The sequence below is a fragment of the Lathyrus oleraceus genome, chromosome 1, assembly GCF_024323335.1.
Source record: "Lathyrus oleraceus cultivar Zhongwan6 chromosome 1, CAAS_Psat_ZW6_1.0, whole genome shotgun sequence".
In the NCBI taxonomy this organism is placed as follows: Eukaryota; Viridiplantae; Streptophyta; class Magnoliopsida; order Fabales; family Fabaceae; genus Lathyrus; species Lathyrus oleraceus.
The window spans coordinates 453,905,901-453,926,285 of record NC_066579.1 but is presented as its reverse complement, the minus strand read 5'-3'; the positions used below and the strand labels follow the sequence as shown (position 1 = coordinate 453,926,285).

At 32.8% G+C, this 20,385-nt stretch overlaps 1 protein-coding gene and 1 long non-coding RNA gene across 2 annotated transcripts; both read right to left on the bottom strand.

Annotated features, from left to right (window-relative positions):
• Positions 1-7,093: 7,093 nt before the first annotated feature.
• LOC127084034 (gamma-glutamyl peptidase 5) lies at positions 7,094-9,258 on the bottom strand. The gene is made up of 4 exons (XM_051024404.1): positions 8,801-9,258; positions 8,133-8,285; positions 7,881-8,048; positions 7,094-7,349 (listed from the first exon to the last, which is right to left on the bottom strand). Exons 1-4 carry the CDS (start codon positions 9,119-9,121, stop codon positions 7,254-7,256), a joined length of 738 nt encoding a protein of 245 aa, XP_050880361.1. The 5' UTR covers positions 9,122-9,258; the 3' UTR covers positions 7,094-7,253.
• A 3,255-nt stretch (positions 9,259-12,513) lies between these two features.
• On the bottom strand, positions 12,514-14,553 carry LOC127084026 (uncharacterized). Its single transcript, XR_007788605.1, has 3 exons — positions 14,261-14,553; positions 13,878-13,985; positions 12,514-12,847 (listed from the first exon to the last, which is right to left on the bottom strand). It is a non-coding gene; the product is annotated as an uncharacterized LOC127084026 (long non-coding RNA).
• Positions 14,554-20,385: the final 5,832 nt, after the last annotated feature.

Sequence of the window (20,385 nt, the reverse complement as noted above, 5' to 3'; positions counted from 1 at the left end):
CAGAAACATGATGACATCCACGTTCATCAAAGATGTATCAAGACTTGAAGAAGGATTATCGGTGGCCTGGATTGAAAAGGGATAGTGCAAAGTATGTGTCTGAATGTGTAGTGTGCCAACAAGTAAAGATTGACCATTAGAATCCAGATGGTTTGTTGTGACCGTTAGAGATTCCAATGTGGCAACGGGATAATATTTAAATGGATTTTGCTGTTGGGTTACCTCGTATGCAAGGTGGTTATGATTCCATATGGGTGATTATGGATCGGTTAACTAAGTATGCATATGTCCTAGCCGTGAAAACTACTTACAAGGCAAGTCATCTTGGACGGTTATTTATTTCATAGATTGTGAGATTACATGGTGCCCTCACTAGTATTGTATCAGATAGAGATCCAAATTTTACCTCAAGATTTTGGATAGCTTTTCAGCAGGCCATGAGATTGAAGTTGTGTTTGATTACATCTAATCATCCTCAGACGGATGGCCAGACTAAGAGGACGATACATACCTTGGAAGATATGTTAAGAGTTTGTGTTCTTGAAAATGGAGGAAATTAGAAAAAGCTCTTACCATTGATTGAATTTGCATACAACAATAGTTACCATGCAAGTATCAGAATGGCTCCTTATGAAGATTTGTAGAGGAGGAAATGCAGAACTCCTTTGTATTGGACAGAAGCTGGTGAAGAAAGGATATTAGGACCAAAAATTATTCAAGAGACTACATAAAAGATAAGAATGATTCGTAAGAAGATGAAGAAAAGCCAAGATCGTCAAAAGAGTTATGCAGATAACATAAGAAGACCATTAGAATTTGAGGAAGGTGACCGTGTATTTTAAAGGTTACTACAAGATTGAGATTGAAAGGACCATTTAAGTCACGAAAGTTAAGTCCGAGATACATGGGACCATATCAGGTTATAGAGAGGATCAGTGAAGTAGCTTATAGATTAAAATTACCACCTTATTTATCTGAGATGCATGATGTTTTTCACGTATCTCAACTCTGAAATTTCATTTCTGATCCTCTTTAGCCTGTTCTCCTAGATTCAGTGGAAGTAGAAGCAGACTTAACCTTTACAACTCAACCAAGTAGTATTGTGGGAAGAGAAACCAATGTGTTGAGAAACAAGGAGATTCCTCTTGTTATAGTTCAGTGGGATGAATCACATCCGAGTGATGTTACTTGGGAGCTTGAGTCTGAGATGCGAGAAGCTTACCCTCATCTTTTCCAAGTGATATTTAAATTCGAGGACAAATTTTTATTTAACCGGAGGACAATGTAATACCCCATGTTTCCTTAAATATTCGAATTCATGTCAATTGAGATCAACTAAGTTCCCATGTACTCTGAAAGTTATCAATTGGGATAATTAGAGTAACTAGTGAACTCAGATTGACTTAATTAATATTCCTTAAGAGTGACCTTTTATTAATAGGTATAAAAAGGAATATTTTATTAACATTAATAATGAGTCAATTACTCCGGTAGAAAAATATTATTTAAGTATTGCTACTTAATAAGATCTTTACTACCAATAATCACTATTAACCACACAAATATTCCTTTCATTTGTGACCACATACTTCATTCCACCCATTGACCAATGTCACCACATGTTAAGATACGTTCTCTAATCATTCTTTTCACTTTATCAGTAAAACATTATCAGAGAAATGGAAGGTGGGAAAAGAAGAAGGAAACTTAGAGATAAATAAGAAACCTTGTGGAAAAGAAGAAGAAGGAGAATATTGGAGGATGATAGAAGCTTGGAATCATCATCATCATTATTTCATCTCTTCATCTTGCAACAACAATCTTCTCATCTATTCTTCAAGGTGGGTTCTAGTTAGAAACCTTGTGATTTTAGAAGTTAGGGTTTGTTGACTCATAGAGTAATTAGTAAGATAGGATGATAAAAGTTTTCTTGATCATGAACAATGGATACTAAGTCTTCCATGATTATTGTGTTTCACATGTTTGCACATGATTGTTGTTGTTATGAGTATGTGTTCATGATCTTGAGGAAATTATGAAATATATATATATATATATATATATATATATATATATATATATATATATATATATATATATATATATATATATATATATATATACACATATATATACACACACATGTTGTATGATGTTTCCATGATGTGTGTTAGTTATCATATTGGTGGATATGTCTGTTAAACATGAAACAAAGTTATGCAAGTTTGAGAAATTGGAAAGTTGCAGAGAAAGATTTGGAAAAGATACAGAGACCAATCGATTGGTCCTAAGGCTCTTTCTAGACCAATCGATTGTGAGGAATCACATAATTTTGAGGGAGTTGAGATTTTTCTGAGACCAATTGATTGGTCATTGGTTATATTCGATTGTGATTTCTTTTTGTGTTGAAGAAAACAAAATTTTCCAAAAGCCAATCAATTGACATTGGACCATAATCAATTGACCCTTCCTTTTTCTTTGAAAATGGATTTGAAAACTAAATCAATCGACTGGGCCTCCCTAACCAATTGATTGGATCATGCTTTTTTCTTCTTGTCTTGTTTTCTAATGTTCCTTAATGCATTGCATCTACTACTAACCACTTTCCATAATATGTATGCTTTACATCATTAATAATTGGAAGTAATACATGATGAACTAAGTGAGGTAACCTAGTGATTTAATTAGGTTAAGAAGCTAGACATATGACTTAGATAATATTAGACTTCAACATTCATTCCATATGATACCTAGGTGAGTATCATGGATGGATGATTGCCATGGTTGAGAGTAAGATTCCTTGTAGGGAACATGTTATAATTGTGTGATTGAGGTGAATGTTATCACCTTGTGATTGTCAAATACAATCACGTTGTGTTCTATTTAGTCACGTAGTTGGAAATAGCCCTTGATTGTGTCGTCCCAAGTTGCGATGCTTATATAGAGTAAGAATTGAGATGTACGCACTAATACTTGTGACCTGGGTTTGATTGTGTCACCCCATGTTGTTGATTATTTTTCAGGTAGTTATGAGCAAGTGAAGGGTAAGGACAAGATAGCTTGATGTCCTTGCTTGTTTGATATTTTGGGATGGTTGTTCCGCTGTGCTTATGTCTATTTTGAGATTATTCTATAGTGATCTAGTTCTTAGTTTTATTTTGGGCACCTTTGTATATATTGTGCCAAAGTTATAATATTATTTGGGCATGTAATATGTACAAAGTTGCCATTATGCACTTAGGAATTTCAGTACCAACATTACAGTTGCGTATAATATGTAATTCTAGACATGTATTATATATGGGTGTTACAAACTTGAACTAAAAGAGTATGCTTTTCTTGACACTTAATGAAAAGTGTAGTATTTACCTTTCAATAGAGTATCCTTGATCGGTTAAAAAATTACTAATTCGCTCATACCAAGATCTAGGTGCTTGTTTGAGACCATACAAAGCTCGTTTTAGTTTATAAACATGATTCAGATACTCATGATTTTCAAAATCGGGAGGTTGAGCCACATACACTTCCTAATTAATATATCCATTAAGGAACACACTTTTCACTTCCATTTGAAATAACTTGAAATCTTTAGAGCAAGCATAAGCTAGTAGAAGGCATATATACTCGAGGCGACCAACCAGAGCATAAGTTTCCTAATAGTCAATTCCCTCCTCTTGGTTATAACCTTGTGCCACTAGTCGGCCTTTGTTCCTAGTTATCACTTTTTTTTGTCGAGTTTGTTTCTAAAAACCCATTTGGTGCCAATAAATTGATGATTCTTAGGATGAGGGGCAAGGTCCCAAACATCATTTCTTTTAAATTGGTTTAGTTCATCTTGTATGTCCATAAGCCAATGTTCGTCAAGTAATACATCTTTAGCATTTTTAGGTTCAACTTGTGAAACGAACGCAAAGTGATAACAAAAGTTACTTATCTTGGAGCGTGTTGTCACGCCTTTGGTGATGACTCCAAGTATGTTGTCGGTATGATAATCTTTGGAGGTTCTCCAAACCAAAGGTAGGTCGTCCACTACAGCTAGACTTTCAACCTTCTCCTTTTCATAATCGTTATCTTCTTCTATCTCATATTCCACCGCTTTAGGTTGATCAATTCCTTCTTTGGATTCTTTGAGAATGTATTGTGAAGATACACCTATATCATAAAAAGAAACACCTTTCCTGATATTTTTCGGATAAGATTCATCAAAAGTGACGTGTACCGACTCTTCAACAATAAGTAATCTTTTGTTTTAAACCCTATAAGCTTTGCTAGACCGAGAGTATCCAAGGAAGATACCTTCATCAATTTTTGCATCAAACTTACCAAGATTATCCTTTCCATTATTCAAAACAAAACATTTACATTCGAAAACGTGAAAATATGATAAATTAGGTTTTCTACCCTTAAGTAGTTCATAGGGAGTTTTGTCTAAAAGAGGACATATTAGTATTCTATTCAAGACATAACATGTCGTGCTAATGGAATCGACCCAGAAATACTTAGGTAGATTACCTTCATTGAGCATAGTTCTAGCCAACTCCTCTAAAACACGATTTTTATGCTCCACAACACCGTTTTATTATGGAGTTCTTGGAGTGAAGAAGTTATGCTCAATGCCATATTTATCACAATACTTCTCAAAGCGGTGATTTTAAAATTCTCTTCCATGATCACATAGGAAAGTTTTATATCTATGTGTCGACCTAAAGCATGTATGTGTCGACACATAGATTGTTTTGCCCATAAAAACTTGTTTTTGATGCATGAAACCTTTTCCAACTTATTTCAGAATATTTTTATGCTTCCTAATGCTAAGATGCATATTGAGACTCAGAGGATACCATCCAATATACATAAATGCTAAAGTATCCTAATTTTAACATCATATAAAATGCATCTAACGAAAAGTTGCACTCACAATGTTCAAGAGATTGAAGAAAAACATGGACATGGAAGACTTTGAGCACTTGGGTTAATGTGGTGTGTTGTGAAAAATTAATAATTCAAGTGTTGTAACTGGTTACTGCGTTTTGGTAGCCGGTTACAAGGTGTAGTGTTTTTGGCTCTATTATAATAAGTGTAACTGGTTATTGCATTTTGGTAACCGGTTACCACTGTATTGATTTTGTTTTGTAGAAACATCTGCAATCGGTTAAAGTTTTTGCGTATCCAGTTACAGGCAGTTAGTTTTATTTTTTTCTTCAGCTTTATTACTTGTGTCCAATCAACTATAATTTGTATAAATACCCAAAGGGCATTTGAATCAATGTTAATGTGCATTCTCACCCCCAATTATAGTCTCTCTCTCTCTCTCTCTCTCTCTCTCTCTCTCTCTCTCTCTCTCTCTCATATTCAATTACTCCATTTCATCAACCTTGTGGTTCCAAGTTCTAACACTTTTTAGACTAGTTCCATAAAAACCCAAAAAAAGCGGTGTGGAATGAAGCAAAAATAGTATAGGGTGCGAGTCTAAAAGTATGGTTCAACCAGCAAAAAATGAAGGCATGTGTGAGGGAAGACCCGACAAACATTCTATAACTTAAAGTTCATGGCAACGTTTTTTAGAGAGAAATATGCTTCTCGAACACGGTTTCAAAAACTCATGACAACGTTTCTCAGAGAGACATGATGTGACACAACATCCATGCGATTTTAATCCATTGAAACAAATTTTCTTTGGGAAATCAATTGTTGTGGAACAACAAGTGATATGGCATAAGGGAGTATTGAATGTAGGTGGATCGGTGTCGGGTTGTTGTAGTGGTTTGAATTCCAAATTAAATTGGACAATATAACAATGATATGTCAAAGTTTATGATTGTCGTGGCTATGAATAGTGCTATTCCTATTAATCTAACGATTACTAGGCCGATGTATAGCTTTTTCTCTTGAGTTAGATAACCGTTCTTCGTCTTTGAAAGTCTTTGCGGAAAAGATTATTGAATTATTATTGAATCTGAGACCCGGGTCAATTTTACTCACCCGAGAATTAACATCATATGTAATTCCAAAAAGTACATTGTGTATAATCTCACTAGTGTAAAAGAACTTAATCTCAATCATATTTGATTCTTGATTGATCTCTGTTGTTCTTTATTATTATTATTAGGTAAAATATCCTTTTTGATTCTTTAACTTTACTTCAGAGTCCGTTTTGGTACCTCAATTTTAAAAAATTTCAAATTGATCATTTAATTGTTCAAACAACACCACGTTAGTACTTTTCGTTTGCTCTACTAGTCAAAGTCAAAATAGAAGATCACTTGGCATACACATGGCGCTGATGTGGCATTCTTTCCCTCTCCCTCCCCTCATTCTCTCTCATGTTCATGAACATTCATCGTATTCATTAATCAACTAAGAACAACAACAACAATTCATCAAAGATCAATCCAAACAAAGCTCAAAGAATGAAAATTAGACATGACGTAAACTACTGTAAGCACATCATCACACAACAACAACAATTTAACCAATATGTGAAGAACATGGCGAGGAATTGAGGCATGTAAATATGGGATCATGATTTTGTGTAGGTGCAAAAACAAGATCGTATCAAGAAACCATAGAAGTGGCGCGAGTCCGAGTGTTTATGGATTTTCAAGTCAACTTCGTTTATTACAACATGGATTAATGTTGTAGATTGCAAATGAAACACGTTTCAATTTTCATTGTGATATTAAACTTGTGAATTTGATAATGTTATCAAAGAATTTAAATCAATAATATAATGTATAACACTCACTCAATGCAATGATAAATAGTTTACTGGTACACTACCATTCCAAGTAACTCTGGTGACCCAGTTTAATTTCCGCTGAAGGAAAAACTTTAGTGGTTTTATTTTGGATTTTTTTTGTCCCTCTCAACTGCCATTGTGGGGAATTAAACCGTAATCCTCCCTACCAAATACAACACCAATCATCACTAAGTCAAATATATCTCTATTGTTCTTGTGTATATATACATATTTGAATGATTCCGTAATCATGATCATTAACTGTTGTTACTTTGTCTGGACGACATCTTTATGAAAATAATGCTAGAAGTTATTATTTTTTTTTAGAGAGTTAGTCATAAGATTTTGACAAGATTATTTTAATAAAAACCTTCATCTTTCAATTTGATTTTATTTTCTCATTTTTGTATAGTGTTACAAGAACATCAATACAACGGTCATAGCTATTTAGTATTTTTCTTCTACATGCCTTCTTCAATATATGTTACAAATTACATAACTATTACAATAATAATTATTCTTTAAGAAATGTGAGACAAAGTGTTTTCCATGCTTCTGAGTCTGGCTTCCGTAATGCTGCCTTTACCTTTGCGTTCAAAGCAAAAGCTTCCTGCAAATTCCAAACGCCCAAACATTAACACTAATTTTGTCCCAATACTAACATTAAAATTATTCTGATCAATATTCCCATATTATTTTCATAATAAATTAGTAGTATCAAACAAATATTTTTAAAAATAAGTTTGTCTATTAATTGTGTTCATAATTATATATAATCATATTTTATTTCTATCATTTACGATCACAATATTAGAAAACATGAATCCACGATATCTTATTTATTTATATTTTAGGATAAAATTCTAACTAAAAATATAGACATAATATAGGTTATTGAAAACTTGTATAAACTTTTGCATCTAGATAATACTACTCATATTTTATATGAGGTGTTGCTATTTAAATGTGAACTGCACTAGCAAGGATCAAATCTTTTTAGGATTTTAAAATATTCTGAAAGATCTTTACTCTTATTGACTTTTAGTAGTATAAAAATATTCCACTTACACTAAATACCCTATCATGATATATATAAGAAATATCATTGAAAATGATAGCAATTTAAAAATCTATAACCTACCTGAATTAAATTACGATGAGTGAGACGATCAATAAAGTGAAATAATATGTCAATGGTGAATTCAGGGTGACCTTGAATCCCTAGCATGTTATCTCCATATCTAAAAATCTCAATTCCAGTTTTTTCTGACCAACCAATAATCTGGGCTTCGTCGGGCAAATCTCGAACCTAATGAGTTTAATATAAACAAGTTATACAATCATTTAAGAATAATTAATAATAAAAAAAGAGTTAGAAATGCACATGACATACCTCATCACGGTGACACTGGAAGAGTGAAAGTTTTGATGGCAAGTTGAGGGGTTTATTTGAATAAGATGATTGTAACAGGTTGATGGTAGTGACATCAATGTCCCAACCAGCTGTAGAACGAACAACTTTCCCTCCTAATGCTCTCCCAATTATCTATTAATAATACTTTTGGTTTTAGTGAAAAATTCAACATTCAATATTATATATATATATATATATATATATATATATATATATATATATATATATATATATATATATATATATATATATATATATATATAAGTTCATGATCTCATATGTATCATGTGTAATTGTGCATAATCTAATGAAAAAATGACAACCATAACATTCCTATTTTTTATTTATGAATTGAATATATTAAACTTTTAAAATTGCACTTGAGTTATCTCAAACTTATAAAATGTATTTATAAGAGAGGTTTACCTCCACTTAATAACATATTTTTTAAATTTGGTATTATTTCACGCGAGACTCTTAACATAATATTTTTAAAATATTAATTTGGTAAAGTGACCAAGAATCAAAATAAGACCATATGTTTTTAACATAGCTCGCAAAAAACATCAACAACAAAATGGTACTTTTGTCAACAACAATAGAATGTCACAAGCCAATTCATTATGATAAAACAAAGAAATATGTACCTGATGGCCAAAGCAAATGCCAAGAATTTTTTTGTTGAATGAATTCAAAGTGTGAATGAGAGTGAGAAGTTTAAGGATCCAAGGGTCATTGGCATGTGCATCATGACAGCTTCCAGTGATGATAAAACCATCATACAAACAAACATCATCGTCTTGAGGAAATTCTCCATTAACAACTTTGTAAAGCTCCCATGTTTCTCCTTCCTCAGCCAACATTTTTGTGAAGAAACCATAGCAACCTCCATGTCTCTTTAACAAGTACTCTGAATCCTCTCCACACATTAAAATTCCATACCTTTTCTTCCTTTCTTTTTCTAACATGTTTTAGTTCTTAAGAGAGAGAGAGAGGAAGAAGAAACAGAGAACACAAGTGGCTTGGCAATGGTATGGTACTCATGTTTAGTTTTATAATGTCATCATAAAACTGTTACTATCAAAATGACCCACGTTTTATGACCTTGTCTACAATGACTAAAACGTGAATAATTATCTTTTTATATACTCTTATAAGAATATTTAAAAATGATTGGATTATTTAAATGTTATGAAAGAGTGTTATTCAAATAATATGAATATGTATCGATTTAAAAAAGTATTTATCGATATTATTTAAATAATAAAAAGTGATGTTATTCAAATATTCATATAGGGAATTATCATGAAGGTAACTTTTTTTTATAAAAGAAATAGGTAAAGAAAAAAGATCGTTAAAGATTGTTAAGTCTTTTACCGGCATTAAGAAAAATGAAGTAAAAATTAAGAATAATCATTTATGAAAAATTCAAATATTTTCAAAAGAATTGTCTAAAATATAAGGTTTCATTTGAAAATAAATGTATCTTGAATTCTTATGTATGTTTTAAATTTAAATATATAATTAAAGTTTCACACAATTTTTGGTGGATTATATATGTAATGCATCTTAACACTTCATCCGGATAAGTATTTAGGCAAAGGTACAATTCATCTTATAGATTTTGATTTCTAATATTTTAGAAAATTCCGTCTAAACATTTCTTTAGCCATGTCATATATTTGTCGTGTAGTGAACTTATTTTGATGATTAGTATGCCGTCTTCATACTATATTAGACTAATGAAAATATTCCCACTAACTTTCTTATGTATGCAAGATTTAAACTTAATATTCATTAATCCAATTTTTTATAAAAATTTATTAATAAAAGAATTTAATTTTAAGAAGTTTTCTCTAATCCATAAATGGATTTAGAGAGCTTATATACGTTTCTAACATCTTTTGGATTTACAAACAATTTATATGTGTCACACACATAGATAAGCCTATTCCAATTAAGGAATGTGATCCCATTTTACATCTTCTATAACAATTTTCTCTTATAAAGTGTTATAGAATCAGTGTCCCTTATTTTCATTGGAATGTTATAGAATCGGTTCCCCTTATTTTCATTGGGATACTTCCATAACACATCTTCTTCTAGATTATAATCAAATTTACTTAATAAACCTTAGAACACAAGTTATCATTAAAACAAACTAGGTACTCTTATCTCCATATCAAATAGGGTGTCTCTATGACTACTTTTAATGAAAATGGTTATGGATACGAATAACTATATGCAATTTTTTTATATAAAAAGTGTCACAAAGATATAGTCATACTATCTTATATAGAAGAATGACAAACATGATATGATTTAAATAGTCATTATATTCTTTAATTAAATATTTACCATCATGACTCATCCATATGATCTTAATACCCTTTTCAAATTATTTTCTTCTGCTTCATTCTTGAACTCGTTTTCAAAGAATTTAACTCGTGCCATATACAAAACTTCTCAATTATTGAGTTTTGTTAATAATGTAAATGAAGAAAAACAAAATTTACTAGAAAATCTGTTAGAGGTCATTATACATCTCACATGCACACAATTAAGATAAATCATATGTCCTTTCAATTTAGTTGATGATTAGAGCACCAAAAATATCTTATAAAATCAAAACTTCCATCTATTAAATGAAAGTTCACCCGATGAGTATTGATGGTAAAAGTGTAAAGTATTTGATACGAAAAGAGATTCGGCTAGTTAAGGTAAATTGGAACCAAACAAAGTGGACCGGATGAGAAAACTCTGCCTTAACTTGTTTATAATTTACTGGTTTTAAGCTCTAAACTATTTTAACGGGGTTAGAATTGTAACACCCTATATGTTCTAATGTAATACAATCCCAATTGTTGTTACAAATTTATGGAGTATGATTACTTCTATTATTTTGTGTGTGGTTTTAGTCTGTTTATTTGAGTGCAACTTCTTCCTACAACAATATACTCATCTTCTGCATTGGATAAGGAAATAAACTTTTTTTGATTGGACCAAGAGATATTATTGTTCCTAAGAAGAAACACCCATTAGAGGTACTCTTTTTATCATTTGCATTTCCTGTCCAATCATCATCATAATATCCAACTAGAAAAAAATGGTATCAGAGGAGTATAAAAGCCCATAGTCACTAGTCCCACTTATATGCTTGATGATTCTTTTGACTTGTGAGAGATGACTCATTTTAGGATTGGCTTGATAATGAGCATACACACCTACATAGAAAGTGATGCCAAGATTGTTATAAGTGAGATACAAGAGACTATAAATCATACTCCTAGACACTTTGATCAACTGTTACTCATTGATCATCTTTCATAATCTTGACATGAATAGTAGGAGGAGTTTGTTTATGCTTAGAATTTTTCAAACCAAACTTCTGCACTATATTTCTAGTATACTTGCTTTTGGAAAAAAAGATGTCATATTTTATTTGTTTAACTTGAAACCCAGAAAAAAATAAGTTCAGCAACCAAGCCCATTTCAAATTCAAATTACATTCGTTGAACAAAATATTCTACCATCTTGCTTGAAATTTCATCAAACACAATTGTTGTACCCTAAAATTTGCCCTCCCTTTTTCATCTTTTCATTCAATCCTTAATTTGAGAATCATTTGCATACACTCATGTTTCATTCAGGTGCATCAATCATTCATTCATATTTAATAGCTCATCATTATAGATTCAAAGCTCTTGGCTTGTAAAGTTAGGGTTTGTGTATGGATAAAACCCTAAAAGCATGACTTGGCTATTCATCTGGACATAGGGGATGTGAAACCCTAATGGCTTGATTCATTTTGGTCAAGGTTCATTCAATAATATTTTGTGTCTGGCTATTCATGTTGGACTATTGCTCTTGATCCCATAGGCCTCATACCCACCTGTGCATCATATGTATGTGTCCATTGGTTTGTGCCTAAATACATGTTGTGGTATTTCATCTGGCTCACCTTTATACCTAGTGTCTTGGTCATGCCTTTGGTTTGGCCCATGGTCTAGGTCCTAGTTCTTTGTGCTTTTTGGTACATGCTAAGATCTTTGTTTCATGCTAAGATGATTCACTCAAAGTCATTGATCTTATTCATCATTCATGCTAATCTTAATCATGTTCAAGGCATTCATACTAGATCATCAAGTCATCCATTTCAATCCAATTCTCGTTCATGGTTCATGCATGTCCATGTCTTCACCATTCATTCCATGTCAAGCATATGTTGATTCAAGTTAAGTTGCAAGTCAATTCATTGATTCATCCATTCCTCATTCAAGTGTCCATACAAAGGCAAATGTATTTCAAGTCATGTTCATTTAAGTCCAAATTTAAATCCATTTCAAATAACATGTTCATGTACAAAATCAATTCATTTTTTATTTAGTTGACCAATTCCATTCATTATCATCCATAAAATGTTCATTACATGGGAAAAATGCAAAAAAAAATCACATTTTACAAAAGTTGATTTTTTGGTCAACAAGTTGACCAAAGTCAACCATCACATTTTTCATCCTAAAATCTAATATTCATCACATCTTCATCATTGCATCATTCCTAAATCTTCCATGGTCACCATTTCCTCCATTATTCAAGCTTTGCAAAATTTGGTCATTATGCCTTGACTTTGTTATGTGGCTTGCATTGTGACTTGCTATCTTGCCCACCATGCCTACCACTAAGTCAGAATTCTGCAGCAATCAACCATGGCCAAAATCAGTTCTGAACATTCCAATCCATATCCTAGGCATACATAAACCAACCATACATTCAAGCATAACAAACTCATCATTCCAAGCATTTATATTCATGGCCATGACATACCAAAAGCATTATGCAAAGCAATTCATTTATGTACATCAAACAAGATAATGCAGCCAAAAACCATACATATTTTCTCACCAATCAAACAATAAATAAGCATACTTGATTCATGTCATTTAATCGATTCTAACAAGTCAATCCCTAAACATTAACACCTCATTAGTTTTGCAATATTCCTTTTCCAATACAATTAACATTTTTTTTCTTCATAAAAGAGCCTCATTAGCATAGCAATTCATGGACAAGAGATTCACAATTTAAGTCCAAGTCAGGATTCATTAAACAACCATTCATTGCAAATATGACACATCACAACATTAAAGCATAAGCATCCATTTCAAAACAGAAAATTCAAAATAGTCTGCATCACAAATTAACATTTCATTCGACCATTGCAATTACCTAACAAATCGTGCATAATTAACCTCTCAAGCTAACCCTGCTAACATCTCCAGACAACTCACATTGAAGGCATGACAGAAGATTGCACGCACAACCCTGTTCGAGTAGAAGCTCATATTAAACCTATATCTCTAAGCAGTCACTGAATACATGGCAGGAGAGTTCCTGAAGCAACATAACCTGCAGTGCGTAGTTGAGACACCGCATTTTCTACCTACAAAAGATTTCTGACACGACAACTTGGACTCCTCCTGCTAGTAACAGAGCTAAATAAAGATCGGGTTTCTAACTGCAACTGATTTAACAAAAAATGACCACCACATGATATTCAACTAACTTGGTCAAAATGCTACCTAAACAACTAACTAGTGCAATTTGCTAAATAACCATTAACGGAATCTCACATTTCAATGTAATTTGAATTGGATTTGATTGCCATTTAATCTGAATTTCTAACAGATTTGAGAAGAGGAGAAATCTATAAATAAGACTCACCTCTCTTTAACCTGAAAATGGATTCTGGAACTTGAGTTTCAACTCTGCAACTTGAGTTTCAACTCTGGAACCTGAGTATCTTCCATCTTCTCATTCTCCATTTCATCTCTGTAAAATCAACAGAAAAATCAAATCCTTCACACCATTTTCCAATCAAACAGAAAAAGCCTTCCCTCATTGAATCAAACAGAAAGAATCACTTGGTCAACCAAACAGGTCAAAAAGTAATCTTCTTCAAACGCGCGCGTCCAAGATCAAATCATTGACAAAATCATCGAATCATAGAACACACCCCTCTTAATATCACAAACTCATAATTTGATATCCAATCCAAAGAACAAGATAGGAAAAGGAAAGATTAAAGTGAAGCAGAGACTTAATACCTTTTGGATTCACCGATGGTTCACCCTGCCGGAGCTCCATCACGGTGAGTTTTCTTCCACATCCTTGGATTCAATTGCAATTCTTTTTTTTTTGCCCTCCCTCCGATGCACCTTATGTTATTCACCTTGTACACAATTTGGATGAAAACAGAAGCGATGGATTCAGGATCATGGTAGGTTTCAGTTACTGTTTCGAGTTTCGGTTGAACATCGTGAAAGTGGGAGAATAAGGGTGTGTTTGTTTGATGGACTAAAATTATAATCCCGGGAATATCATTCATAGGAATAGTATTGTCAGGAACGTTATTCCCATCGATGTGTTTGGCAAAATCAATAAAGTTCCTAGGAATATTTTTAAGTTTTATTTAATTAAATTTTAAAAATTAAAAAATTAAAAATAAATGTGTTAAAATAACATGAGTGGGAAGTTATGGTTGGTTATTTTATATTCCCATGGGAATATAAGATTCCCATCATTTGACATGGAAATAAAAATGGAGAAATTTATGAACAAAACATATTCCCGGGAATAAAAAGTACCCAGACATAAACTATCAAAACTTAAAACAAACAAGGGAATATGTGAATTCCAATGTCATATTCCCGGGAATAATATTTGTATCCACGAAACAAACACCCCCTAAGAGAATGCAAGTGATTAAGGTTGGGGAATTGTGGTCGTGTAATGTAGAGTTTCGTTAATCATGTTTCGCCGATGCGCATAAGGCCCAAACGTTTCTATCCGCACCTCACATACTTCCTCCATACCCCTGTTCATAGTTAACCCTTAATCCACCTTTTTTTAATTTGATTAATTTTTTAATTACTTCATTAATTATGCTGATTTGTGAGGATTCCTGGTTTGGGTGATAATTAGAGTTAGGCTAGGTTTAGATTTTTAGTTCAATATTTTCACCATGAATTTTGCATTTAATTTTAATTAACATTTAGTTAGTTTTAGTGAATTTCGATTAACCTTATGTTGTTAATTTCATCTTTCACTAATTTTTGGAATATGACCATTTCACTCCTAGGTTTAGAAATAGTCTGATTTACATGTTCCCTTAGGGTTATAATGGACTTAGAATAATTAGCTATTTTAATCAAGTTAATTTTTGATAGTTATGATTGAAATCTTGTCATGTTCCCTTATGATTAACTTGTGCGTATTTTAACCCTTGGATTAGGTTAACCACATAGCAACCCTCGACTCAAGTTGATCAAACGCAATTTTGATTAACTAAATCCTTTGATCATGTATAATCCCACAGTCTATTCAAGTGACCAAAAGTCCTTTGATCACTTGATAAGACTCTTTCTGTAAGTTGTGGATCTCAAGGCCTCAAGTTCAAACTTTCATACAAGGCTTAAGTAGTAAATAATGAATGAGAGTGGAGAATTTTATTAACTCATTCTGAATATCCTTGGGTACGGGACGAATGACCCAGTTGCTCATCGTATTCACCTTTACTCATATACTTTAGTGTGGTTCATATCCAATGACTGCCAAGTCTTCTTCATATTCCATCTTTCATTATCATTTTATCTTACCTTATCTTACTGTCATCCCTAGTGGGCTGAACTACGAAAGCTCTGACTTTCTCATTGTATGGTGAGAATATATAGGCACATGATTCAGATTCTCCGCGAGTTACCCTGTTTATTAATCCTACCTTATTTCACTATTCATCAATCAATACCATCTTTTTTAAATCGAACATCATTTTCCCACTGGATTCCATAACCAATGCCTTCCTGTGAACCAAGAGATGTTTGTGCTATCAAACCAAACACTTTATTCATTCTTTTTCGGTCAAAAATCCTGTTTACTCTTGGGTTCAAAGTTTATTCCTTCATGGACCCAATATATCATTCTTCTTTGGTCTCAAATTGTTTGTTCTCTACAGTGATATATTGTTCCTTGTGCCAAACGACACTTTATTATGGGCCCCATATACACTATTTTAGGACGATATAATCGAATTCCACCTTGTGAGCCAAGAAATGTTTGTGTTGTCAAACCAAACACTTTATTCCTTCTTTTTGGCTAAAACCTTGCGAACCAAGAGTTGTTTGTGCTGTCAAACCAAACACTTTATTCCTTCTTTTTGACCAACGAGCTTGTTTACTCTTCGATTCAAAGTTCATTTACCTTTATCGGTTCCCATGTTACCATTTTGTTGGTATAAGTTATCTTTTTCATCACTGTCAATCTCTTTCCTTTGTTCTCGTGGTTCCACGAACTAAGAATGCTCTAACTTTCTCATTACACTACGAGAATATGTAGGCACGAGGATGTCAATCCTTGGCGAGCACATTCCTAATTATTCCTCCTTCCGCCTTAGGGCATCATCCATTTCTTTCATTAACCATCATCTATCTTCAATCATAACCGTTCAACCCAATGACTTACTATTTCTTTGAAATCAAATACATTTCCTTTGGATATCCATATATACCCTTTTAGGACGTTTAATCAAAAGTCCATGTTTGTACCAAGAGTTGTTTGTGCTTTCAAACCAAACATTTTATTCCTTTTTTGGGCCAATGAGTTTGTTTCCATTTATAGTACAAATTTCATTCCTCTATGGATTCCAATACATCATTACCTTTGGTTTCAAATTATACTACCCAGTTACTTTTACCAAACCATTGGTTTCTATGACTTTGGTTACTTTTTTTCTTTTTCATTCCGTTCATCTCCATGATGCCTTCATATCTGCTACCTTCATTCACTTCATGTGATATACTGTTATCTTTGAATCAAATACATTATCTCTTTGATCTCCATCTTATGTATGCTTGTGAACCAAAAGTTGTTTGTGTTGTCAAACCAAACACTTAATTCTCTTTGTTTTCGATTATTCCAATAGGGTGATACCATGCCTTAGGCCCCTCGCTTGTTAGTTCATACCAGTTTTACTATTGGGTTTTGATTTCATCCCTTTTGGGAGTTCAAACCATATAATCCTTTGGTTCAAACCATTCTGTTATCACAACTTCTTTTATTTCCCGCCATTAGTTCTATGAACTACGGAGCTCTGAATTCCTTATTGCATTATAAGGATACGTAGGCATGAGGGCCTTAATCCTCACAGATCAATTTATCTATTCCATTCTTTTTTCCTTATCCTTTTGCGAGTAATCTTTAGATATAACACCCATTCGAGCAATAACAATCAAAGTGGTTCCTATTGAGTACAACAGATGTTAGGGGTGCTAATACATTCCCCTTGCATAACTGACTTCGTTACCCAGGTTTCTCTTTCCCCCGGGTTTTATCGATGGTTTCCCTTTACTTTGGGAATAAATAAAGTTCGATGGCAACTTTGTTGTATGTTCGAGTGTATAATGCGTTCGAGTATATTTTTGCTAGCTTCAACAATGTCATCCACATATATTCGAGCTATCATGAGTTTTCCATCATCTTTTTTGACAAATAGAGGTTTTTCGATTCCATCAAGAGCATACCCATTGCTAGTGAGAAATTTTGTGAGTCTTTCATACCAAGCTATAAGAGTTTGTTTCAACCCATAAAGATCCTTTTTAAGCTTGCACATATGATTTGAATGGGATGGATCAGTTAACCCTTTTGGTTGTTTAGCATAGACTTCTTGTACGAAGTAACCATTCATAAAAGCATTTTTACATCTATTTGGTAGAGTTTGAATTTTATAAGATATAAAACTCCCAACAACAACATTATAACTTCTAGACGAGCAATTGGGGAAAAGGTTTCTTCAAAGTTTACCCTCTCTATTTAGTATATCCTTGAGCCACTACGGAAGCTCTTTTTCTTGCAACATTCTCATTCTCTTCATACTTGTTCTTATATATCCACTTGGTGCCAATGATATTGGTAGAGTTAGGTATAGGAATTGATTCCCAAACTTATTCCTTTCAAATTGAATAAGTTCTTCCTGCATAAAATTGATCCAATCTTCATCCTTTAGGGTTTCCTTAAGTTTTTAGGCTAACTTTTGATATAAATTACGTATTGGAAATCAATTCTATATAATTAATATGCTCTTTTGACCTGGTTGTGACTCCTTCATTCTGATCCCCAAATATGTTTTCTATAATATGATTCTTTTGTACTTTTGTGGGTAGTCCCTTGTTTTCTAGAGCACTAACTTAATCAATTTCAGTCTTATCATCTACAGTTGGCAAAACGATGTTGGTATTCTTGTCTGGAACATTAGGTAAGACATGTTGCTCTAGAATAATAAATCCTCTTCTTTTTGACTGAAAGCTTTAGATTAAATGTCATCCACAATGACATTTATGAATTCCATATTAGATTTTGTTTAATTATTGAACACGTAATATTCCCTACTATTTGTGGAATATCCCAAGAATATACCCTTTTCACTTTTAGGATCCATCTTTTGTCTTTTCTCTCTATCAGCAAGATATAACATTTTCTACCAAACACATGAAACTATTTCACATTTGGATTCCTTCCTCTCCACAACTTATAATGAGTGACCTTGGTACCTAGTTTAATGGTTACACAATTATGGATGTAACAATTAGTGTTTATTGCGTTCTCCCAAAAGTGATAGGGAAGATTCTTGACATAAAACATAACTCTGGCCATTTATTGAAGAGTTGGATTCTTTCACTCAAAAAATCTATTTTTTGTGGTATGATAGGGGATGAAAGCTTATAAGTTATACCTTATGAAGTACAGAATTCTAAGAAGCTTGACTTTTAAAATTCTCTTCCATGATTACTGCAAATACGAGTAATCTTACAAATTTCTTCTCCCTTCTCACATCGTAAATAGTGACACAAACTTTGAAAGGTAGTAAAAGTGTAGAAATTTTCACGTATAAATTCAAACCATGTGTACCTTGAGAAATCATCAACATATACACATATATATCTCCTACCTCATAGGAATTCAAATTGTATGGGTCCCATGAGATCCATGTATAGCAGTTCAAGAACTCTGATGGTGGTAAGATGTTGAACCTTCTTGTGTCACATCTTGGTCTGTTCTCCTATGTAACATTCACCATAAGTATTCTCTTCTTCAATTTTGAGATTAGGATGACAAATAATGGTATTTTCATTGACAATCTTCTGCATACTTCTGAGATTTAAATGGTTAAGTTTACTATGCCACAAATTAGTATCACCAATATTCGAGATAATGCATGATTAAGGTTGATTCTTCTCTTGAGGGCACCACATATAACAAATTTTAATTGATCTAGATCCTTTAATTTATTGAACATGATGTTTTTCAGTGATTGTGCATTCAAAATGATTGAAATATACACTCAGATCTTAATCACAAAGTTGAATAATACATATGAGATTGATAATGAGACCTTCAACAAGATGCATATCATATAGAAAAGGGAGACATAGATAGTCTAAAGTTCCTTTCCTTATGATTTATCCTTTGGCACCATCACTGAAATTGACATAGATGTCGGAGTATGATTTTATGTTCTTCAGGTGGTTCTTTTATCCTATCACGTGTTTAGAATAACCATTGTCAAAGTACCAATACTAACGAGAAAAAACTCTTAAGGAGGAATAATCTATATGATTTAGAGTTTCCCCTTGGATTTCCACAATTGTTGAGGTCGCACATCTTTTTTCACATTCCAGGTAGAATGAGACTGATAGTGGGTGAAAAGTCTACCATATAATTTGTAGCAATAATGTCGTATATGGCCTTGTCGACCATAATAGTGACATACCCAGGATGATCCTACGTATGCATTAAAGTTTTGGATATGATGTCTGACCCGATGGTGAGACTTGGAGTCAGACATGATGAACTCAATTTTCTTGATAGGAGAAACAAACTTGTTTTTTGAGTTTGTTAACTCATAATTGTACCTAATTTCTTTGATGTCTCTTGGCATATTTCCCACCCCTAGAACTTCATCAAGGGTCTCAGTTCCAGAATTTAACATGTGAATATATCTAGTAATATCTTCAAGTTTGGAATTTAAATGATCAACTTATTCCTTTACTTAAGAGATTGTAGCCATGAGGCAAGTTTTGTCTTGAAGCAGAACTCCAATATTCACTTTTTGCTTCTCACTAGCTTTGCATTCATTATTCAATTTAATATACAAGATCTTGTAGGCTTCAACAAGAGT

Coding starts and splice junctions, on each gene's coding strand:
- LOC127084034 (XM_051024404.1), bottom strand. CDS start 9,121: ATGTTAGAAAAAGAAAGGAAGAAAAGGTATGGAATTTTAATGTGTGGA. Junction 8,286..8,800: donor GCATTTGCTTTGGCCATCAG/GTACATATTTCT, acceptor TATTATTAATAG/ATAATTGGGAGAGCATTAGG. Junction 8,049..8,132: donor TCCAGTGTCACCGTGATGAG/GTATGTCATGTG, acceptor TAAACTCATTAG/GTTCGAGATTTGCCCGACGA.